Raw genomic sequence first — 23,778 nt, forward strand, 5'->3', positions numbered from 1 at the left:
GAGGAGAGGAGAGAGATGAGAGAAGAGAAACACAGAGGAGAGACAGACTTACGAAACAAAAGTTTTAATTATTATTAATATGTAATTTTTAGTAGAAAAAATCCGAATGGGCATATTAATAAATTCAATGGATTTAGATGGGAAAATAACTAATTTTTAAGTTTGGATGAGAAAATAACTAATTTAAGAAGTTATGATGGGTATATATCTAAATTTCTCTATATTTAATTACATATGTGATAAGTGTGATCCTTATTTTCTAGAGCAGATATATAAAATTACTTAAAAACATTTTAGATGATAATTACGAATAATTACTTCAATCATAATTTTGTCAACTCTTTTTTCATCTAGAATAGCTGAATATTCATCTAAAACAGCTTAGCATACGTCAGCAGTGACGAAAGAAAAAAATATCCTTTTGACTAACCCGTCAGATTCAGTGCATGTAACAAAATTCTTCTCTTTTTTTCTTCGTTTGACTAATCTATATATTGTGACTAATCGATTTCTATCTCAATCTTATTATACATAGGTCGCTTTAAGATTCGAGCTAGTACAAATGAACCAATCAGATTCAAACTCAAAAAGTAAGGTACTTTATCTAATATGAATTCATCAATCTCTCTTTTGTTGCTCAACCACTCGTATCTTAAAATATCTCGAGTCCAGCCAGATCCTCTGCATTACCTGAAAGTTTGAGTTTTAATCCAGACCGTCCAATTAAATTCTGAACTATTTCAGACTCATGCTCAAAAAGTAAGGTACCTTGGCCTGTATGAATTCAACACTCATTCTTTTGTTGCTTAACAAATCGGATCATAAAATAGTTCTATTTATACAGTTTCCTTACAATCACATACTAGCTACAGAGAAAGAGAGAAAAAAAGAGAGATGACTAGCAGTGAGAAGATCCCGAAACTGACACTGAACAGTGGCCATGTGATGCCGGTGGTGGGCCTGGGAACTGCCGAGTACCCGTCCACACCGGAGAAGATGAAATCGGCATATCTGGATGCGATTGCAGTCGGGTACCGTCACTTCGACACCGCCTCCCTGTATAATACAGAGCAGCCCTTAGGGGAGGCTATACAGGAGGCCATAAAACTCGGCCTCATAGGATCGCGGGAGGAGCTGTTCATCACTTCCAAGCTCTGGTGCCCAGATAACCACCCGGACCTCGTTCTTCCTGCCATTAAATCCAGTCTCAAGTAAGTAGCCAAAATTGAGGATCAATTATCAATTTTGTTGCTATTATTTAATCCACACTGTTCGATTGAAGCCTTGTTGTCCAAATAGATAGGGGTTCCGATGGGCATCGGACCGAAATATGTCCGATTTCTGGTCCAAGCCATCCAATCCGCATCAAGATTTGTGCAGATGGTTTAGATTTACGAGACGGTTATATTACTATACAGATTTAAATCTGTCCGCACAAATCTCGATGCAGATCGAATGACTTAGACCGGACAATAGACTAATTTCGGTCCAATACATGTTGGGCAATATGGCGGCAAAGGAATTCACTGATTTTTTTAATACTCAGATTACTGTTTGGCACAGTGCCATGCAGCGCATGAACGTCCCCACAGCCCTGCCTACCTATTGTTCAACAACATACAATATCCCTGTATCCAAAAATGCAGAATAAAAAGCAAAGAAACAATCTAAAAATTAGGCTGCCTTCCTTCTATCAATTTTCTCCCAGAGTGTTGCTTCTCTGATTACCGATTGCGCGACCACATCTGGTGGTGCATGCTTGCCCTCAAAGATCAGCGTGTGTATAAGCTTGGCCTGCCCTTGTATTAATAATCCTGAAGCAATATTCCTGTTCCACACATTATGTAGAAATCTGAATTCTGACTTTGCTGATTCTTTATTTATCTTGCTTCATAGGATTCTGAAAACTGATTACCTTGACTTGTACCTGATCCACTGGCCGGTGAGTGTGAAGCCCGGAGCACTCTCGTTCCCTTTGAAACGAGAGGATGTGGTCCCACTAGACCTGAAGGGTGTATGGCAAGCAATGGAAGAGTGTCAAAGGTTGGGTTTAACAAAGGCCATTGGAGTTAGCAATTTCACATCAAAAAAGCTAGAAGAAATACTTTCATTTGCTAAGATACCTCCTGCTGTTGACCAGGTATGCAATGCAAAATTTACGGTCACCGTTAGATTTGAGATATAATTTCAAGAAGTAATTCATTAATTGATCATAATACATTCAATCTTTGTGAAAATGCTAAGTCCTGTTTGTAATGGATATATCGGCTTATAGCCGTTAGAGAGAGATCAGATAGAATTGGCTAAAGAGCCGTTGAGAAAATAACCAAAAATAAAAAATAACAGGAGAAGGGATAAAAAAAAAAAGTGATGGTGTAATTTGCAAAATTTCCATTTTGATATTTTCTTGGTGTAACCAAGATAACATCTCCAATTTGTTTGATTTGTTGTTAATCTTTAATATTTGCCGATACCTCAGATAACTTAGCATACAATTTTACAGTACTTTTCATCTGAATTATAGTAGACAAGGTTAAATAAGGTTAATTATGCGTATAAATGCAGGTTGAGATGAACATATCATGGCAGCAACAGAAATTAAAGGAGTATTGTGCAAAGAAGGGGATATGTATTACCGCTTTCTCTCCATTGGGAGGCCAATTTGGTACTAATTCAGTATTAACCTCGGATGTGCTCAAAGAAATAGCTACTGCGAAAGGGAAAACCGCTGCACAGGTACATTATGTTCTCTATATTAATTTATAGTATCACTGTAAAAGCACAAGCAAATTTGATTATAAATTTATAGTCTTGCTTTTAGCTTATCTTTTTGCTAAGAGGAGCGATCCATTTACACCTTTTTTTTGTAACACCGGATTACACCCTATATTTTCAAAGTCGAAATAGTCGATCCAAACCATTTAATATAATGGATATGTTAAATTGTACTTGCAGATCAAATTTTACATTTTTTTTAAATTTTTTTACTATTTATTAAAATGGGTACAAAAATTCAATGTTCTGAAAATAGCGATTTTGTAAAATACTTAATAAATAGTAAAAAAAAAATTTTTAAATGCAAAATTTGATCTACAAGCACATTTTAATATATCCATTATATTGAACGGTTTGGATCAACTATTTAAACTTTGAAAACTTTTAAAATATATGGTGCAATTTGATGTCACAAAAAAAGATGTAAGTGGATCCCACCTCTTTTGCTAATTGCACAGTATAAATTTAGGGTGATTGCATGTCTTTGTTACACAATTCTGGTACAAGTGTATTAATTTGACGCCTAATTGTAAAATTAATCGGGGGTAATTACTCAGTACCATATGATCTTCTTCATTGTAATCATCAATCAAATGTAATATCTCGCAAGAACATTGTTAAATTTGCAGATTGCGCTGAGATGGCTGGTGGAGCAAGGAGTGAGCATGGCTGTAAAGAGCTTCAACAAGGAAAGGCTTCAACAAAACCTGGAAATCTTCGATTGGGAATTGACCGAAGAAGAAAGACAAAAGATCAGCAAAATTCCACAGAAATATAATGCCACTGTAGAGAAGCTGCTCACCAAAGAAGGATCTTTAAATTCAATCGACATTTCCGATTTAGAGATCCTTGATGTGTAATCGCCTAAAGTTTGTTAATAATTCTAAAAAAAAATCTAAGTATTTCCTGTTCACATATAGAGTTCTATAATATATATATTTTCCTATGCACTGATCGCCATCATAAAATAAAAACAAAGTAGAATACAAAAAAACCTTGATTACATTTCTCATATTAAATATATGAATGTTCTGATTTGAGATGCTCCTCGGCTTTCTTCAGAGTTGGAAATAATTGAATATTGTTTGTTCTTCAATTATGGAGTCTCAAGCCAAATTCAGATAGATCAATTCCAACTGAAACAATCAATGTCGATTGATATGCTGGAGATCCAATCAATCCAGATGTACCTGGATAATTAGGATAATCCATTAAAAGTTATTAATAGAATTCTTAACATGTAATTTTGCATCCTCAGAGTCATATCAATAGGTTCCTATTACTACACACAAAATCTCCTGATTTGAATACTTATAGTATATATTGCAATGTTATTAAATGTGGCCACATGGTCCGCATATGCATTTGCAGTAGCAAACCGCACAAAAACATATGCAAAATGGGTTGATTTGTGTGGTCCATATATGGATCTGCGAACAATATAAGGTTGCACATGCTTTTTACTTATGTCTTCTTTTCTCAAATACACTAGTTATTACTATACAAAGGTTCTAAATAAAGTTTGTCTTTTACTTGTTGCATTAACAAATTTAGTGAGTCGGTCAAAAAACGAATTACTATATGGATATAAATGCTCATTTATTTTCCTTTTATTTCGACCATTTCTTAACACCCTTTCTACACTTTTCTCCATTTTCATTTCCATGGATACTCCATTTACTCATTTTTTTCAGTTTATGATTTGTTTTTCTTAGTTTCTTAGTTTCTTAATTTTTTAATTTTATTTTCTGATTTCTTTTTTAAAAGTTATATAATCTAGTGGTATAAGTTGGTTAATTAATTAATTTGGTTGCAGTTGATTAATTTGATAATTTAGTTGTATTTTAAAATTTACATATATAAGTCTGCATTAAAATCAACTTATTTAGTATGTAGTGGCATTTCACATGCATAAACAAAACTACATTTTACAACATTGGTATATGTTACATTGTTAATAACTCAAAAACAAAAAAATGAGACGCTGGAAATGTCCTGATTGCAAATGATCCATCTCTAAATAGGGGTGTCAATGGGTACGATACGGGTCGGGTGGAGATATTTTCATACCCGTACTTGTTATGATAATGAAAAAAATTCTTTACCCTTACCCGTATGTTCGAATATGGTACGGGTCGGGTAATCGGATAAACGGATAAAAAAGTGACATTAACATTTCGATTTGTGTTTTTGATAAAATAATTTTCAAAATAAGAAAAAAATAATAATGAGTACAACTAATTTGTATTATGAAAATTTAATAAAAAAATTATTGTATCATGTATCATCTTCATACAAATATATATCTATATATAATTTTATTCTTTTTAAATTATCTTATACGAAAACGGGTAAGATAACGAAAAAAAATCATTACCCTTACCCGTACCTGATTAGCTAACGAAAAAAAAATCTTACCCTTACCCGTATTTTTGGATACGATACGGGTCGGGTAAACGGGTAAACGGGTAAAAGGGTGCCATTGACACCCCTATCTCTAAACCTGATATTGTAATTCTTTCTTCAAGTAATTAATTCTCTAACATCCTTGATTACACGAGATTAGTTTCCTTAGAAAACCTCTTGGGCATTTTTTATAACTCAAGGTGTTAATTAATTCTGAGCAAAGCCCAAGACCAAATTAAGTTTTCCAAGAGGCACCAAACCATTTCTTTCTATGAAATATAATTTAAGTTTTCCAAGGTGATATAATTAAATTTCTTACTAATATAAGAGAATTTTAGCAAACCAACAAGCAAACAACCACTTCTAAGCTGTGATCGATCTCTTCTTATATGGTTTGTTGTTTTGAGTATGAAAATGTTAGCGCCGTTCTCGCTGTACTAGCAATCTAGCATACCTTTCTTAGATTAGAAACCCTAATGCTTATTGAAACCTCTTTAATTTATAGGAAGAGAAATCTATATCAACCGTTAGATTATTATGTATATATGCAACCGATGCAGGCGTTAAGCTACAAAAAAAGAGACTTTTTATTATATAATCGAAGAAATTTTATTATATTTTAGGGTCCTAAACTGAAGAATTATCTCTACCCTGGATCTAATTTATGGACCGTAATCTGTTATATATATATGCCAAAATGTTAATGAAATACTTTGTGATCCTCAAATAGTAATAAAGCCTCCCAGGGCCCTTCATATATATATTAATGAAGTAAACAGAACTTATTTTATAAGAATGCAAAAAGATAAAAATAAAATAAAATATGCACAAATTAAATTTTAAATATTTTAAGCCAGTACTTAGTACGCATGACAAAACACAATGTTCTTTCATTAACTTAATATCTACTTAAAAGATATAACCAACAACAAATTTTAAGTGCGAAAATGACCAATATATATACATCTCTTTATTACTTCTTTTGATTCAAAAAATAGTTTCCCTAATTAAGGAATCTAATGTTTGTCTTGATATGATATATAATGAACCAGTTGTTTGACAGTTATCAGAGCTAAAAGTAAAAGATGAAACAACTTGAGAAAGACGAAATTGTTTGACAATTAACACATAAGGCTCAAGGCCCAAACCAAGGCCCAATTCGGACCATTTTTGCTACTAGATTGGGCCCAATTTGAATGATCCGTTTTACACACACTGCCTTGTAGGAATTACATATTTAATTACATGTGATAAGTGTGATAATTATTTATAGCAGATATATAAAATTACTTGAAAACATTTTAGATGATAATTACACATAATTACTTCAATCATAATTTTGTGAGCTCTTTTCATTTAGAATACTGAATAATCATCTAAAACAGCTTAGCATACGTCAGCAGTAACGAAAGAAAAAAAAATATCCTTTTGACTAACCCGTCAGATTAAGTGTAACAAATTCTTCTCTTTTTTTTTCTTCTTTAGACTAATCTATATATTGTGACTAGTCGATTTCTATCTCAATCTTATTATACATAGGTCGCTTTAAGATTCGTCAATCTCTCTTTTGTTGCTCAACTACTCTTATCTTAAAATATCTGGAGTCCATATCCTCTGCATTACCTCAAAGTTTGAGTTTAATCCAGACCGTCCAATTAAATTCTGAACTAATTCAGATCAAGCCAATAATTGACGAGTCTCTGTAAGACTCATGCTCAAAAAAATAAGGTACCTTAGCCTGTATGAATTCAACACTCATTCTTTTGTTGCTTAACAGATCGGATCATAAAATAGTTATATTTATACAGTTTCATTACAATCACATACTAGCTACAGAGAAAGAGAGAAAAACAGAGAGATGACTAGCAGTGAGAAGATCCCGAAACTGACACTGAACAGCGGCCATGTGATGCCGGTGGTGGGCCTGGGAACTGCCGAGTACCCGTCCACACCGGAGAAGAGGAAATCGGCGTATCTGGATGCAATTGCAGTCGGGTACCGTCACTTCGACACCGCCTCCCTGTATAATACAGAGCAGCCCTTAGGGGAGGCTATACAGGAGGCCATAAAACTCGGCCTCATAGGATCGCGGGAGGAGCTGTTCATCACTTCCAAGCTCTGGTGCCCAGATAACCACCCGGACCTCGTTCTTCCTGCCATTAAATCCAGTCTCAAGTAAGTATTCAATTTGTAAAAAGAATGGACATGTCTTAACAATTAATTATTCATGGTAAATGATTCGATATTTGAAGCTCTGATTATTATGTAGTATAGAACTTGAAATGGAGATGAAGGGTTCCAATGGGCATCGGACCGAAATATGTCCAATGGCCGGTCCAAGCCATCCAATCTGTATCGAGATTTGTGCAGATGGTTTAGATTTATGAGACGATTTATATTACAACAAATTTAAAACTGTCCTCACAAATCTTGATGCAGTTGGAATGACTTGGACCAGACAATAGACTAATTTCGGTACGATACCTGTTGGAAACCCGATAGGAATGGAATAAGATACATGACTAAATATGTAATTTCATACCAGTAACATATTGCTTAATTTTATTGAATCATTTCATCTTTCATAAATCAATTCCAATGGAAAATTCACAAGCAATTTATATTCCTATTCCACATATTTTGTCGAAATCTGAACTCTTTACTTATCTTGCTTCATAGGATTCTGAAAACCGATTACCTCGACTTGTACCTGATCCACTGGCCGGTGAGTGTGAAGCCTGGACCACCTTCATTCCCTTTGAAACGAGATGATGTGGTCCCACTAGACCTGAAGGGTGTATGGCAAGCAATGGAAGAATGCCAAAGGTTGGGTTTAACAAAGGCCATTGGAGTGAGCAATTTCAATAGAAGAAAGCTAGAAGAGCTACTTGCATTTGCTAAGATACCTCCTGCTGTTGACCAGGTATGCAATGCAAATGTACAGTCAGTTAGAATTTTATATACAATTTGAAAATGAAATATTCCATTGATTGATTGTAATACATTAATAAAGTTGTGCAAATTCTAAGTCCTATTTGTAATAGATATGATGGCTTATAGCCGTTAGAGGGAAAGACAGAAATAGCAAAATAGCCATTGAGAAAATAACCAGAAAGAGCAAATACAGAGAGAAGGGATAAGGAAAAAGTGAGAGGGTGTAATTTGTAAAATTTCCAATTTGATTTTTGCTTTATGTACAACATCTCCAATTTGTGTGTTTTGTTATGAATCATCAACAGTTGCCAACACCTCAGAAAAGTTGAAGTTTCTATTGACAGTATTTCCATCTAAATTAGAGTAAATAAGGTAAATTATGCCGATGAATTCAGGTTGAGATGAACATATCATGGCAGCAACAGAAATTAAAGGAGTACTGTGCAAAGAAGGGGATATGTATAACTGCGTACTCTCCATTGGGTGGCCAATTTGGTGCTAATTCAGTATTAACATCGGATGTGCTCAAAGAAATAGCTTCTGCGAAAGGGAAAACCGCTGCACAGGTACATTCTGTAAAAGCACAAGCAATGATCATAAATTTATAATCTTGCCTATGGCTTATCTTGTTGATAGTTGCACAGTATAAATTAAGGGTCATTACATGCCTTTCTTACACAATTCTGGTACAACTGTGCTGATTTTACGCCTAATTATAATAATTAATCAAGAGTAAATACTCAGTTCCATATGATCTTCAAGCAACATTGCTTCAAAGTTTGTATGTACTAATATGTTAAATTTGCAGATTGCACTGAGATGGCTGCTGGAGCAAGGTGTGAGCATGGTTGTAAAGAGCTTCAACAAGGAAAGGCTTCAACAAAACTTGGAAATCTTCGATTGGGAATTGACCGAAGAAGAACAACAGAAAATCAGCAAAATTCCACAGAAAAATAGAGTCAGTATAGAGAAGCTGCTCACCAAAGAAGGATCTTTAAATTCAATCGACATTTCCGATTTAGAGATCCTTGATGTGTAATCGCCTAAAGTTTGTTAATAATTGTAAAAAAAAAAATCTAAATATTTCCTGTTCACATATAGAGCTCTGTAATATATATATATATATATATATTTCCTAGGCACTGATCGCCGTCATAAAATAAAAACAAAATAGAATACAAAAAAAACCTTGATTACATTTCTCATATTAAATATATGAATGTTCTGATTTGAGATGCTCCTCGGCTTTCTTCAGAGTTGGAAATAATTGAATATTGTTTGTTCTTCAATATAGAGACTCAAGCCAAATTCAGATAGATCAATTCCAACTGAAAGTCTGAAACAATCAATTTCGATTGATATGCTGGAGATCCAATCAATCCAGATGTACCTGGATTAGGATAATCAATTGAAAGTTATTAATTGAATTCTTAACATGTAATTCCTATAACTACACACAAAATCTCCTGATTTGAATACTTAATAATATATAGTGCAGATTTGCAGTGTTGTTAAATGTGGCCGTACGGATCTGCAAATGCGCATATGTATTTGCAGTAGGAAATCGCACAAAAATCATATGCGGAATGGGTGGATTTGTGTGGTCCATATACGGATCTGCAAATAATATATGGCCGCACATGCTTTTTACTGATGTTTTCTTTTCTCAAATACACTAGTTATTATGGTTCTAAATAAAGTTTGTCTTTTACTTGTGGGACTAACAAATTTAGTGAGTCGGTCAAAAAGCGAATTCCCATATGGACCACGTGATTCTCTAAATGGAGATATCCTTTAAGCATGCACGTGAATGCGCATTTATTTTTCTTCTATTTGGACCATTTCTTAACACCCTTTCTACACTCTTCGGATACTCCATTTACTCATTTTTTCAGTTTCTGATTTATTTTTCTTAGTTTCTTAATTGTTTAATTTCTTTTTCTGATTTCCTTTTTAAAAGTTATATAATCTGGTGGTATAAGTTGGTTAATTAATTAATTTTGTTGCAGTTGATTAATTTGATAATTTAGTTATATTTTAAAAATCTGCATATATAAGTCCACATTAAAATCCGCATATACAGTATATCTTTCACATGTATGAATAAAATCACATTTTACAACAGTGGTATATATGTTATATTGTTAATAACATTGGGCATTTTTATAACTCAAGGTGTTAATTCTAAGCAAAGCCCAAGACCAAAGTTTTCCAAGAGGCACCAAACCATTTCTTTCTACAACCATGTGCAATATTGGGCTTAAAGGAAACAATATTTATTCTGGATTAACTTACTGTATGAGATTGAATTCAGACCATTCGATCAAAATTCGGATCCACCCAGGCCGAACCTATAATGCTCAAATTTCTTTAGGATTCATCCTAATATATAATGAAGGGACCAGATTCAAACTCAAAGGCTTAGGTAACTCAGGTCCAATAGTTTTATTTAAATTGCCCCCGTCAATCTCTCTTTCTGATTCTCTTTTTCTCTCTCTTGTTGTTAGTCAACTACTACATCATAAAATTAGCTAGCAGAGAAACAGAGAGAACAATGAGATAATGACCAGTGAGAAGATTCCGAAACTGACACTAAATAATGGCCATGTGATGCCGGTGCTGGGCATGGGGACTACAGAGTACCCCGCCGTACAGGTATCCGAGAAGATGATATCAGCATATCTAGATGCGATTGCGGTCGGGTATCGCCACTTTGACACCGCATCCCATTACAAGACAGAGAAACCGCTAGGGGAGGCCATACATGAGGCCATAAAACTTGGCCTCATAGGATCTCGGGAAGAGATGTTCATTACTTCCATTCAATCCAGTCTCAGGTGAGTTCAAAGTCAAAGATGTTATTAATGTAACCAAAATTGTGGATGAATTATCAATATTATTGCAATTGTTTAATGATTTAATCTATACTGTTTGATAATTCCATTAATTTCTTAATTTCTTATAGTCCAAATAGCGATCATGGTTTTTTGAAAAGAAAAAAATTGTGTTGGGTGATAGGGAGCAGGGTTCTAATGGACATTGGACTGATGCTCGGTCTAGGTCATCCGATTTGCACAAACAGATTTAAATCTGCACTAATCTTTTCATACCTGTTAGGAAAGGATTAAGTATACGTTATTACATATTTAATTTCATACCAGTATCATATCGCTTAATTTTTTTGAATCATTTCATGTTTCACACAAATCAATTACAATGGAAAAATTCACAAGAACAATGCCTATAAAATGTAAGATTTGTTTCAGTTTGAGCGGTCTGATTTGCACAACTCTTGACTTGTCTAGACATTTTGCTGATTGAAAAAAAAAACAATACTAGTAAAAATTGCAGATGATTAGAACCGCATATCCTAAGTTATTACACAATCTGGTTGAAAATTGCGTGGTATACAACCGCATATCCAAATTGTACACAATCTGTGTAATCACATTTACAACCGCATATCCTAAGTTATTACACAATCTGGTTGAAAATTGCGTGGTATAAATTGCAGATGATTAGAAACCTTTGTTACACAATACTAGTAAATGTGTGTTGATTTTACGTCTAATTGTAAAATTGATTGAGGATAAATACTCAGTACCCTATGATCTAGATCCTCATTATCAGATGCTACTGACAAAATTCATCAGCCAAATGTAATTTCTCTCAAGAACCTTGCTTAAATATTTCTTAGTAATATGTTAAATTTGCAGATTGCACTGAGATGGCTGCTGGAACAAGGAGTGAGCATGGCTGTAAAGAGCTTCAACAAGGAAAGGCTTCAACAAAACTTGGAAATCTTCGATTGGGAATTTACCGAAGAAGAACGACTGAAAATCAGCACAATTCCACAGAAAAATAAAGGCGGTATAGAATTGATACTCACCAAAGAAGAATCTTTAAATTCAATCAACATTTCCAATTTAGAGATCCATGAGGTGTAACTTGCCTAATATTTGTTAATAATCTAAATAATTGCAGTTCACATTAAGCTCGGTAACATATATTTTTTATATACACTGATTTCCAGCATAAGGAAAACACCAAATTAAATAGAACAAAAATAACCTTTACTACATTGTACATATTAAATTTATGAATGTTCAGAATTGAGATGCTCTAGTGCTTCCTTCAGAGTTGGTTTAAACCTCTCTATGTCCAATCTTACATTTTGCTTGTCAAGAAACACCTCTTTGAGTGCACCCCACCCATTTCGTTGTATCGATGCAGGGTCGGTGAAAGCTGCGTGATCTCTCGGGTACTGCTCTATCAGAGTGCTCTCTTCTTGTGTGATATCATACTGTATATACTTGAGCTTCATCCTCTCAGCTGGCCTCTTGATTAAATTCCCTACATATTTTTATGAGACAATTATAGTTTACATCAGTAATAATTTCAGAAATTAATCAGTCTGTACAAAACAAAATACATTCAAAACAAATTAGGAACTAACCAATCCACTGGAGATCACCCCAAGGGAGGATTTGAATGAGCACTGAATTAATAGGCAAGAACACCATGTTACTCAATCCGGCACCGTGCACACCCATCATCACATCGCAAGAATTAACAACAAGCGAAAACCGGTCCAATCCATCCGTTGCCTCAGTGGCCACCACCTCAAACCCTAGTCTCTCGGCTGTATCAATAATGTCGTCTAGGTTCACAAACTTTCTTGTTTTTGCTCTAGACACAATTAACAACCTTGGTTTCCTTCCTAATGTTTTTGGTATCGGCATTTCGACTGTGTCTCTCTTGAGCCCGTAAATTGTGCGCATAAATCTTGTAAAATCCACCAGAGTGTATCTTTCAGGAATTCTCTCAGGATCGATATCAAAATCCATATGACTCGTCAGACCGACATACACTTTTTTGTAGCACCGAACTTCTTCATCACAATCAAAGTTAATAAGGTCATATTTTGTAAGGTTTTTATATACCCGGGCATACTTGGCAATACGGTAAATTGTCAAGTCCGACACGAGAAATATAACCTCTCCTTGGAACCTTTGAGCGGTTGTAAACATCGGGACCAGCACATCAGTGAAGTCATGGAAGTAGTTATCTTCATACCTACAATGACACTACAATATTACTAGCACAACCAATATATTCTAAGATGCAACATACAAATTGATAACTAAATCATGATTCTACTTTGGGACTGTATGTGTACCCGCGATCAGAGAACACAATAGCCGGCAAGTCGCTGTGATTTGTGCAAGCAGGGGCTTCATCTGGACCATTCACTGATTTCACCGTGACCATTCTCACTGGATCCATTGCCCTCGGATCCTCTTTTCTAGGGTATGGCTTGATGTGCCATACTTTCCTCTCATAATCTGGACCATCGTCTGATTCCGGTGATGGGACCCACATTACAGTGGCATTTCTTCCATTAATTCTCACATCTCCTTCAATTTCACATTTATTTATTCTTCTCTGGGATAGGTCACACAATGGCACTTGCTTCTTATTTTCCCTCTGAGGTATCATACTTTTAGTTGTACCTAAAAGTAATTTGAAAAAAGAGGAAAACTTTTCAGTATAAAAAAATCAAGTTTTGAATTTATATAAAGGAAAGCATGAACCATATGATGTGTTTAATAGTCAAGGAAAGCATGAATCATTTGGTTGTTGCACAATCAACATTCTTTAATTACACAGTACTAATCCTGAAGTCATTTAATCAGTTTTTCAACCAATACCACCTATATTCGCTTAAAAAAAATGTTACCTAAATTGTTATCGAAAATTTCCATTCAAAAGCCAACAGGCCAAAGTACAGTGGACTAAATAGACATTTCTTATGAACTATTTAGATAGTAGGATGTAAAAATTTGCATTCCTAAATAATGGATATAAGATAACTTTACCTTGTTGCTTAGAACCAATGGAAGGTTTACTGGAAGCAGTATCTTTTCCAGCTTTACATAGCTCAGGTTTTTGTTTGCATATTTCAGTATTATCCTTGATTTCCTCCTTAATATCACTATCTGCAAAAGCAACAGAATTAGAACCAACTGGTACTTTCGAAATGTTCTCTGTTTTGCTCTTAACAGCTGATTAAGAATCTCTATAACTTATTATGAAAAAAAAGGACTCTCTATACCCCTATCTGCCTTCTAACTTCATTTATATGTTTCCTATTTACTAGTTTTTTGGTTTTCTCTTACTATAAAAATACATAAAAAACACTTTATAACTTTTTTTTTCACTTTGAAACTTAATTTCATTGTTTCCTGTTTACTGGTTTAGCTAATGCTGCTGGTACTTTCCTGTTTGATTTTTTCCTCAATATTATTAAAAGAAAAAACTGCAGTTCTGATTTTTGGTTTCCCTTTGCAGTTCTTATAACATAGTGCACAAGCACACAAACTTAACTTCTCTTAAAAAATATATATAATAAACATCTTTAAATCTCTAAAAAAAAATGGATTATTTACCTAACTCTTGAACTATATTCTGTATAGACTCTTCACTGGTTGTTGCATGTTTGGAGAAGATGGGAGAAGCCTTGGAATTAATTGTATCTGCTACATCTGAATTAGAAATTGTAAGAATTTTTAAAACCCAACATCTTTTTATACTTGACTATGCTCTGTCCATATATAAAATCAAAAAATAAAATAAAACAAAAAAATATCGCCATATGGTACAATAAATAATAGGTCAATCTCTTCCTCTCTCCATCTCTCTTTCTTTCTGTGTGTGTGTGTCATTCATAGTTTCATACCTAATTTCTCTGAGCTTGCCATTCTATGAGTAGCTACATTCTCATTTGATGCTGAATTTACTGACAAAGATAATAAACAGAGAGTTTGAATGAGAAATAAAATGCAATAGTGTGGTACTCTGTTCCAAATCCAGTTGAAAGAAAGTAAGAAATGCTTAAAATTTTACCAAATGAAAAGGAAATTATAAATAAAATCGTATAACGGAAATGATGAACTCACCTACAAAGAAATGGAAACTATCAAAGTTTGCCATGGTGAAGTATGAAAATGTGATGACAAAACATGCTATCAATAAACCGACAGCGAGATTTCTTGGCTCGAACCGGCAAATACTCTTTATGATACTTACTTCTTGAGCCATATATTTTTGTTTTTGAATGTTGGATTTTTTCCAGTTGGTTGACAGTAGGTTTGATCTGTGCATGGGGCATGGAGGAGCTATTAATTATTGCAACAAATTTTAGTACAATTAGTCTTTGGTTGCAACAAGAAAAGAGAAAGAAAGCGAAAGAGGAGATGGGGTTTGGTCGCGGTAAATCATGTAATGTGTTTGTCTGTATAAATATTGTTTCCTAATTATATATTTTGCAATTAAAATTAGATCTAAAAGTGGATAAGGGTGTACATATTCTTTCTAGATTATAAGATGAAAATAAAATAGTCAAACAGAACTCTCAGCACAGTCATTTTTCTAAAGCTTCATGTTTGTTCAACCTGTAATTTACAGAACAGTTTTTTTATTACATCTTTTATAATAAAATATATATAATTGGTGCATTCTAAAATAATTTTATCAGCTTTTTCTTATCAGTTTTCCAACTAGTATCAAATACATCAACATTTTTTATTATAAATAATTTGCTAGGTAAAAAGGAGTATGTAAAACTATGTTTCATAGTCAATTTTCTTTAAAAAAAAAAGTATAAGTTAATTTATAGCACATTTCCCTGTATTTTTCCCAAATAATTTTGTGCATTAGTTAAACATTTTTTTAGTGTAGTAGTTGAATGCTCGTGGAATTTGGTATTGCAACTTTTCTTGTAGGTCCACGAAATTAGGTGAGTGTATTGCTTTATACTTTTTCCTTTTTGCTGTTAGAGGTCACATATAATTCAAATAGTGGTAGTTCTTTTTCATATAAAATTAAATTCTCCATATATTTCCTGGTCATATAATAAATCATGTAATTTCAACGTTGGTTGTTGCCACATGTAGATCAACACCTATATATAATTCAATGTTTGTGTTTTGCATGTGTGGTGTACATGCCTAGAATGGACAGTTTAATTACTATTTGCATTTTAATCTTTTTAGTTTATCATTTCTTAAGATTAGGTTGATAATTTACTGCCCCTTAAACTTATAATTATTACTATTCCAAGAAATTCATCAGTTATCAATTATCCAATAGTTTTAATTTTGAAATTAACTATATTTCTATTTATCACTATAGAAGAAAATTAAAAAAAATTATGTATGAAGTGTTCAACAACTTATGTTATGACATAAGTAATATATATAGGAATTTGCTAGCATGCTATGCGTAGCATAGCTCCCCTCTATGCAACGGCTCAATATTCGACTTTTCAAAATCCTAACGGTTGATCCAAACCATTCATCTTGTTCTCCATATTAATATGTGTTTGGAGACCAAATTTTACATTGGAATTTTTTTACTATTTTTTTAGATTTATTGAAAATCGCTGTTTTTTTATGGTCCAGATTTGCTGAAAATAGCGATTTTCAATAAATCTAAAAAAATAGTAAAAAAATTCCAAAAAATGTAATATAGAGAACAAGATGAACGGTTCGGATCGACTGTTAGGATTTTGAAAAGTTGAATATTGAGCCGTTGCACGGAGGGGGGCTATGCTACGCGTAGCATGCTAGCATATTCCTATATATATATATATATATATATATATATATATATATATATATATATATATATATATATATAGAGGTAGGCTAATATACAATCGATTGTTTCTGAGGTCCCGTACAACCAAGTCATTTTTAGATTTTTAAAGTCCAAATAATCGATCCATACCGTTCATCTTGTTCTCCATATTAATATGTGTTTGGAGACCAAATTTTACATTTTTCTGAATTTTTTTACTATTTATTAAGCCACTTTGAAGACCGCTGATCCAACGGTGGCTTAACAAAACAGTAAAACCAGAAGCTACCGTTGGATCAGCGATTTTCAAAGTGGCTTAATAAATAGTAAAAAAAATCAAAAAAATGTAAAATTTGGTCTCCAAGCACATATTAATATGGAGAACAAGATGAACGATTTGGATCGATCATTTGGACTTTAAAAATTGGAAAATGACTTGGTTGTACGGGACCTCAGGAACAATCGATTGTATATTAGCCTACCTCTATATATATATATATATATATATATATATAGGATGTAGCTAATTTGCTGCCGGCGGTGCTGCCACCGTTTTTTTATTTTGTGACGTCCAAACAACAAATCCAAACCGTTAGATGTTTAATCTATACTATAATTTACTTGGAGACCAAATTTTACATTTTTTGGAATTTCTTTTACTATTTATTAAGCTGGTTTGAAAACCGCTGATTTCAGTAATCAGCAGTTTTCAAACCAGCTTAATAAATAGTAAAAAAATGTAAAAAAATGTAAAATTTGGTCTCCAAGTAGATTATAATATAGATTAAACATCTCACGGTTTGTATTTGTTGTTTGGACATTAGAAAATAAAAAAATGGGCGGCAGCACCTCCGGCTAAAATGCTGCCGGCAGCAAATTAGCCGGACCCTATATATATATATATATATATATATATATAGTGTGGCTAATTTGCTACAAGAAACACTTCGGCCGAGGTGCTTCCGGGGTTATATTTTAGTGTGTGATGATCAAACAATAAATATAAACCGTTAAATGTCCAATCTATTATAAAATCTGCTTGGAGACCAAATTTTACATTTTTTGGAATTTTTTTACTATTTATTAAGCTGGTTTGAAAACCGTTGTTTTCAATGCTTCAGAAATTTAATAAAAATAGCGATTTTCAAACTAGCTTAATAAATAGTAAAAAAAATCCAAAAAATGTAAAATTTGGTCTCCAAGCAGATTTTATAATAGATTGGACATCTAACGGTTTATATTTATTGTTTGATCATCACACACTAAAATATAACCCCAGAAGCACCTCGGCCGAAGTGTTTCCTGTAGCAAATTAGCCACACTCTATATATAAGTTACGGTGAATTGCGAAGTAAAGCAACTATTTTACTTCACACAATATCTTCATTTTCAAAGTTTAAATAGCCGATTCGAACCTTCCAACATGTTCTTCATAATAAAATATGCTTGGAAACTAAATTTTACATTTTTTTGAAATTTTTTATTATTTATTAAGCCACTTTGAAAATCTGAAAATCCAAATGAATAGTAAAAAACAGTAAAAATTTCTGGACCACCGGATCGGCGATTTTCAAAATAGCTTAATAAATAGTAAAAAAATTCCAAAAAAATGTAAAATTTGGTCTTCAAGCACATTTCAATATGGAGATCATGTTAAGCGGTTCAGTCGACGTTTTAAACTTTAAAATTGCAAAATACGAGTGTGAAGTAAAATAGTCGCTTTACTTCGCAACTCACCATAGCCCATCTATATATATATAGAGAGAGAGAGAGAGAGATGGGCTATGGTGCATTGCAATGCATGGGCACCCTTTTGCATTGGACCATAAATCACGGATTCAAAGTCCAAATGACCGATCCAAACCGTTCATCTTGTTCTCCATATTAATATGTGCTTGGAGACCAAATTTTACATTTTTTGAAATTTTTTTACTATTTATTAAGCCACTTTGAAAATATGAAAATCTGGTTGAACAGTAAAAACAGTAAAAATTTCTGGACCACCGGATCGGCGATTTTTATGGTCCAGATTTGTCTGAAAAACAGCGATTTTCAATAAATCTAAAAAAATAGTAAAAAATTTCCAAAAAATGTAAAATTTGGTCTCCAAGCACATATTAATATGGAGAACAAGATGAACGGTTCGGATCGACCGTTAGAATTTTGAAAAGTCGAATATTGAGCCGTAGCACGGGAGGCCTCTTAGCTACCCATAGCACCGTAGCCAAGTCCTATATATATATATAGGAGGGATCCAATTATACCCTTTTTTGGTGACACCGAATTACACTCTCCATTTTCAAAGTTTTCAAATTCGAAACAGTCAATCATACATTGTTAGACAAGTACACCAATTTCATAAATCGAAATCATACATTGTTAGACAAGTACTGATACCAGTAGTACCAGTCTTGACTTATAATAACCAACTACACAAGTGCGTTTTTAAACCAACCCTACAACATAACAAAACATATATCCAAAAGGCAAGAGACAAAAATAACATCCAACTATTATCAAACACTAATACAAGAAACTGCCTCTAAACTAAAATAAAATTGCTGCACTTCCATATCAAATTTCACCGTCCTCCCTTATGTCGGATCTATCTGTAAGCAGAGGGACCCTGTGCTCCTGCACTGTCCCATCCATAGCATCATCCTGTGGAAGTAAATCATCACAAAAAACAGGAATATGCAACACATCAGTAGGAAGTACTAACGATAATTTAAGAACAGACCCATTATCTTTTGAAGTCACCCAAAATTTCGCAATAGAAATAATTTGAGCTCCTACTGTTTGAGGTTTAGCTCTAACCCCTGAAAACATGTGTGTGTGTGTGTTTTATAATTAATATTTTGATATTTTATTAAAAATGGTTCTGATCATACTAAGCACAAGTAAACCAATTGAAAGACTTGTTTCAATGCTTATTAATATATATAATATATATATATAGAGTACGGCTAACGCGCTTCCTCTAGCATATGGGCCGAAATGCTTCCGGTGGAAAGTTGAAATTTCAAAATCCAAAAACTCGATCTGAACCGTTCATCTTCTTCTCCATATTAATATCTGCTTGGAGACCAAATTTTACATTTTTATGAAATTTTTTACTATTTATTAAGCCACTTTGAAAATTGCTGATCCAACGGTGGCTTACCAAACAGTAAAAATCAGAAGCTACCGTTGGATCAGCGATTTTCAAAATGGCTTAATAAATAGTAAAAAATTTCAGAAAAATGTAAAATTTGGTCTCCAAGCAGATATTAATATGGAGAAGAAGATGAACGGTTCAGATCGAGTTTTTGGATTTTGAAATTTCAACTTTCCACCGGAAGCATTTCGGCCCATATGCTAGAGGAAGCGCGTTAGCCGTACTCTATATATATATATATATATATATATATAATTTTATTTTATAATTATCCGACCAAATAAGGAATACAAAATAGGTTTTATTTATATCCTTACTCATCTAGATGACGAAAAAGATTTCTTTTTTTTTTACCTATATCCATATCTGATATGGTACAGATCAGATAAACAGATAAAAGGGTATCATCAACACCCATACATGTGCGGGTCCGGATCCCCTAAAGTAACCTAATCTTTGAATTTTGGATCTATACCATCAGATTCGAATCCGTCGTTCAAGATTGCTTCACGATTCAAATTTATCTCTCAGAATGTGTGCACTTTACTTCGGATAGATTACCACAGATTCGAATCGGATGGTCCCAATTTAAAACCCAAAAATTGAGTTACTTCAGTGGATCTGAACTCTACATGCGCTTTCTCCTTTCCCATTCTTTCATGCATGTGCTTTTTTTATTCAAGAATCCCAACCTACATTGGGAATTGGGAGACCATCATATATAATATTAATTTGAAAAGCAATGGATTTGCAGTACATAATTACTGAAACTAATAGTATATATGATTGCTGTTCTCTATGATTTTACAATTGATGCAGATCATTAATTGCACGCATCAATAGCATAGATCACACCAATTGATGCTACTACAAAAATGATGCTTTTACCAAGCAATGAAGAGAGAATTATTTATATTTAGAAATTTGAAATTTGGTTCGGTCCAACTTTTCTCATTTAAGGTATAATAAAAATAAATAAATATTTTTCCGTGAAAATATTATTTATCTTTTTTTTGTATTAGTATTGGTAATAATTATAATATTATTTATTTATATGTGTACTGTTAAAATAATAGTATTATTAATAATTAAAATTAATTTCAACTTCCAATCATAAAACTTTTAGACTATGACCTGAAAGTCTTCATGTAGATCTTTTTTTTTTTTTATGAGCTTTTCGGATTGGGGTGAAACACTGAAATGAACTCTAAGTTTTCTCCTAAAAGTTATGGCGGTTTAAATTTCAAATTTTCATTTGCCTTATTTTTTGGAAAATTAACTTCATCGAAATATGATATCAAAATTAATTTATGTTGATTACAATATAATAAAAATAATTATTTTCACTAAGATTATTTATTTTTTGATCTATTTATATATATTAAATAAAAAAAACATAAAAGGTGGACTGAAGCAAATTTTCAGACATTTTAGGTTTTTCTTTTTCAAAAATATTATAAAAAATCAAGAAGAGAGCCGCTACAGGTTTTGCTATCTTTTTTAATATGACAATTTTATGTTATGAATATAATTTCTTTTTTTAATGCTACAAAAAAGGGTTTATGACACTATGTTGTACACAAGACACAGCAAAACATTAACCAACTTTTATGTACAGATTTATATATTATTATCACTAATTAAAAATATTTAGTTTAAATAGATTTGCAGAGCTTTTGGATATTTACACAATTTTTATTTAATGTATAATTACGACTATAGCTTATACATGTCACATTTTTAGAGGTTTTCTAGCACTTAAATGATTGTCTAGATAATTGATAGCATATCTGAAATTAGCTCCCTCGTTATAGGCATGTATATAATAATTAATAAAATTTAGTAGTGCTGACATATACATCTTCTATTAAATAATGGCACTAGTGCACTACCAAATGTGCTTTTGCTCAAGATGAATTCCGGACTGCCTAGACCCGGTCTATTATTCAATTTAAGAGTCCGGATTCTGTTTAGGAGGGTATTAGATCAAATTCGGTTTCATGTCTAGATTGAGCCGTTCGATCTGCATCGAAATTTGCATATTTGTTAGATTCACGAGATGGTTTATAACTTTAATTAACATATGAATTTTAACAATTCATGAAAATTTTAAGAGTCTGAATCTCTGTATTGGAGGGTATTAAATCAAATTCAGTTCGATGTCTAATTTGAATCATTCAATTCACATTGAATGTTGCATAATCATTTAGATTCACAAGATGGTTTATAATTTTAATTTTATATATGAATTTTAACACGAATTAAGCAGTTCAAACCAAATATTGTACCGAATTTGATTGAGACACCGTCTCCCTCAACTTGAATTTTTATTGTTCAAACTTTAGCTTGATTATATTTCTCAAAAAAGCAATTCAACATAAAGTTTTTCCAACCAAGGTTGCTTTCGTTTGTAGTTATAAGACAACATAAATAATAAAAAGGTGACATGAAAGGACTAAAAGTATAATGCTACTGACAATTCGGTGACAACAATATAAAACGACCTTATTATTGTGTGGCCCACGGTACCAATTTCATAATCAATCTATTCATAATGCAATAACAATAGTTGAAAGTTAGTTATTAGAATCTTAAACACAATTTGTGTCTTAGAGCATCTACATCCCTTATACTATGAGATTTTCTAATCTGATGTGATAGTTTATAATCCAGTTTCAGAGGTGTAAGAGAGTTTCTTATTTAGAAACTATGCAGGAAAGTTTCTTATTAAGAAACTGTTTATAAATTCTATGCTAGCCAAATGAATGGTTGAAATTATTTCTCCTTTTAATTTTATTGCTGATGTGGCTTAATAAAAATTTTAAAATTAATTTCAAGGATGTGAGAGTTAGAAACTTTAGAGATTATAATTTCTAAAAAGTAGTTAACAGTTATTTAAAAACTTAATGAAGTTGCTGGGATGTAGATGCTCTTAGTGTCTCCATTTGAGAAATTAGTGTCATATTTAACAAATAAGAATTTTTTTATATTTTAAAACAAGAAGAAATTTTCAAATATTTAAAGCTATGTAATTGTTTGATAATATTTTTATAGTCAACAAAGGAAACTAGAGGCACTTAATTTGAAACGATGTATAAAATAAGAGATTTGACACATCATATTGAGAACGGAGTAGGTCTAATGTCTATCGAAACTATTTAGGTCCGATTGCTTCAGAATTATTTGATTCACTTTAAAATTTGCATATACAAAAATTAACACAAATGCACACAACTATTAAAGCAGATCGCATGGATCTTAAAATAAATCCGATGGTTCTGAAGCTCATTAAACCAAAAGTAGATCCAATAAGCATTGGACCTCCTCCACGGTCCACAATATAATATTGCATCATTTCAGACCTGACCGGGTTGTACACACACCAACCATTGCCTTTAATGAACAAACCAAATTAGACACACATTTATTAGATGATTGTAAAACAAATTGTTCAAAGTTGAAACCAAAATTTCAAAAATTGTAGAGATATTTTAAAAAGTAAAATTATAAGATGTGTATCAAATTTGTATAAATTAATTTTTTTTTTTATCTTTCCATAAAATAATTAAAAAATTTCAATTGCCAGTTGAGTTTTAACGGGTCTTTTAGGGAAGGTTAATTAAATTTAAATTGACTCAAATTCATTACAAATTAATTTGTATCTAAAATTCACATATATAATTAAATCTTTTATTTTGAGTAATATTTTTAAAATACAAAAAGTTTAATGTACACTAAAATTGTCCTTTTCAGAATAAACTATTTATCTGGCTTGGACTTAACAATAAGATCATGACAAAAAATAATCATATTAAGGGGGTGGAAAGGGTAAGGAGGATGTGTGTATTTTGGGGTGTTCTCATAAT

The 23,778-nt window shown here is 32.6% G+C and overlaps 4 protein-coding genes across 6 annotated transcripts; 3 read left to right on the top strand and 1 right to left on the bottom strand.

Moving 5' to 3' along the window:
- Positions 1 to 830: 830 nt before the first annotated feature.
- On the top strand, positions 831 to 3,812 carry LOC144560455 (7-acetyl-epi-neemfruitin B aldo-keto reductase-like). The gene is made up of 4 exons (XM_078309657.1): positions 831 to 1,211; positions 1,897 to 2,140; positions 2,566 to 2,736; positions 3,405 to 3,812. Exons 1-4 carry the CDS (start codon positions 895 to 897, stop codon positions 3,633 to 3,635), a joined length of 963 nt encoding a protein of 320 aa, XP_078165783.1. The 5' UTR covers positions 831 to 894; the 3' UTR covers positions 3,636 to 3,812.
- A 3,163-nt stretch (positions 3,813 to 6,975) lies between these two features.
- On the top strand, positions 6,976 to 12,103 carry LOC144560454 (non-functional NADPH-dependent codeinone reductase 2-like). 2 transcript variants are annotated; one of them, XM_078309656.1, is made up of 5 exons: positions 6,976 to 7,356; positions 7,861 to 8,104; positions 8,511 to 8,681; positions 8,924 to 9,164; positions 12,074 to 12,103. In XM_078309656.1, the coding sequence occupies exons 1-4, from the start codon at positions 7,040 to 7,042 to the stop codon at positions 9,152 to 9,154; spliced, it is 963 nt and encodes a 320-aa protein (XP_078165782.1). In that variant the 5' UTR covers positions 6,976 to 7,039; the 3' UTR covers positions 9,155 to 9,164; positions 12,074 to 12,103. The 2 variants fall into 2 exon arrangements, with proteins under 2 accessions (XP_078165782.1, XP_078165781.1); XM_078309655.1 differs by lacking the exon at positions 12,074 to 12,103 and having other exon boundaries at positions 8,924 to 9,355.
- On the top strand, positions 10,678 to 12,062 carry LOC144560224 (NADPH-dependent codeinone reductase 1-4-like). Its single transcript, XM_078309395.1, has 3 exons — positions 10,678 to 10,952; positions 11,081 to 11,141; positions 11,832 to 12,062. The coding sequence occupies exons 1-3, from the start codon at positions 10,678 to 10,680 to the stop codon at positions 12,060 to 12,062; spliced, it is 567 nt and encodes a 188-aa protein (XP_078165521.1).
- LOC144560453 (alpha-1,3-arabinosyltransferase XAT2-like) lies at positions 12,064 to 15,565 on the bottom strand. 2 transcript variants are annotated; one of them, XM_078309653.1, is made up of 7 exons: positions 15,075 to 15,565; positions 14,855 to 14,914; positions 14,565 to 14,660; positions 13,995 to 14,114; positions 13,295 to 13,628; positions 12,572 to 13,191; positions 12,064 to 12,468 (listed from the first exon to the last, which is right to left on the bottom strand). In XM_078309653.1, exons 1-7 carry the CDS (start codon positions 15,277 to 15,279, stop codon positions 12,212 to 12,214), a joined length of 1,692 nt encoding a protein of 563 aa, XP_078165779.1. In that variant the 5' UTR covers positions 15,280 to 15,565; the 3' UTR covers positions 12,064 to 12,211. The 2 variants fall into 2 exon arrangements, with proteins under 2 accessions (XP_078165779.1, XP_078165780.1); XM_078309654.1 differs by lacking the exon at positions 14,855 to 14,914 and having other exon boundaries at positions 15,075 to 15,349.
- Between the last annotated feature and the right edge of the window lie 8,213 nt (positions 15,566 to 23,778).

The sequence above is a fragment of the Carex rostrata genome, chromosome 10 (assembly GCF_964058835.1).
Source record: "Carex rostrata chromosome 10, lpCarRost1.2, whole genome shotgun sequence".
In the NCBI taxonomy this organism is placed as follows: domain Eukaryota; kingdom Viridiplantae; phylum Streptophyta; class Magnoliopsida; order Poales; family Cyperaceae; genus Carex; species Carex rostrata.

Excerpts from the sequence above, each read along its gene's own strand:
- LOC144560454 (XM_078309656.1), top strand. The coding sequence starts at position 7,040 with ATGACTAGCAGTGAGAAGATCCCGAAACTGACACTGAACAGCGGCCAT. Across the intron at positions 7,357-7,860 it reads GCCATTAAATCCAGTCTCAA|GATTCTGAAAACCGATTACC; the intron begins GTAAGTATTCAA and ends CTTGCTTCATAG. Across the intron at positions 8,105-8,510 it reads TACCTCCTGCTGTTGACCAG|GTTGAGATGAACATATCATG; the intron begins GTATGCAATGCA and ends CGATGAATTCAG.
- LOC144560455 (XM_078309657.1), top strand. The coding sequence starts at position 895 with ATGACTAGCAGTGAGAAGATCCCGAAACTGACACTGAACAGTGGCCAT. Across the intron at positions 2,141-2,565 it reads TACCTCCTGCTGTTGACCAG|GTTGAGATGAACATATCATG; the intron begins GTATGCAATGCA and ends GTATAAATGCAG. Across the intron at positions 2,737-3,404 it reads AAGGGAAAACCGCTGCACAG|ATTGCGCTGAGATGGCTGGT; the intron begins GTACATTATGTT and ends TTAAATTTGCAG.
- LOC144560224 (XM_078309395.1), top strand. The coding sequence starts at position 10,678 with ATGACCAGTGAGAAGATTCCGAAACTGACACTAAATAATGGCCATGTG. Across the intron at positions 10,953-11,080 it reads TCCATTCAATCCAGTCTCAG|TCCAAATAGCGATCATGGTT; the intron begins GTGAGTTCAAAG and ends AATTTCTTATAG. Across the intron at positions 11,142-11,831 it reads GTTGGGTGATAGGGAGCAGG|ATTGCACTGAGATGGCTGCT; the intron begins GTTCTAATGGAC and ends TTAAATTTGCAG.
- LOC144560453 (XM_078309653.1), bottom strand. The coding sequence starts at position 15,279 with ATGCACAGATCAAACCTACTGTCAACCAACTGGAAAAAATCCAACATT. Across the intron at positions 13,629-13,994 it reads CATTGGTTCTAAGCAACAAG|GTACAACTAAAAGTATGATA; the intron begins GTAAAGTTATCT and ends AATTACTTTTAG. Across the intron at positions 13,192-13,294 it reads ATTGTGTTCTCTGATCGCGG|GTATGAAGATAACTACTTCC; the intron begins GTACACATACAG and ends GTGTCATTGTAG.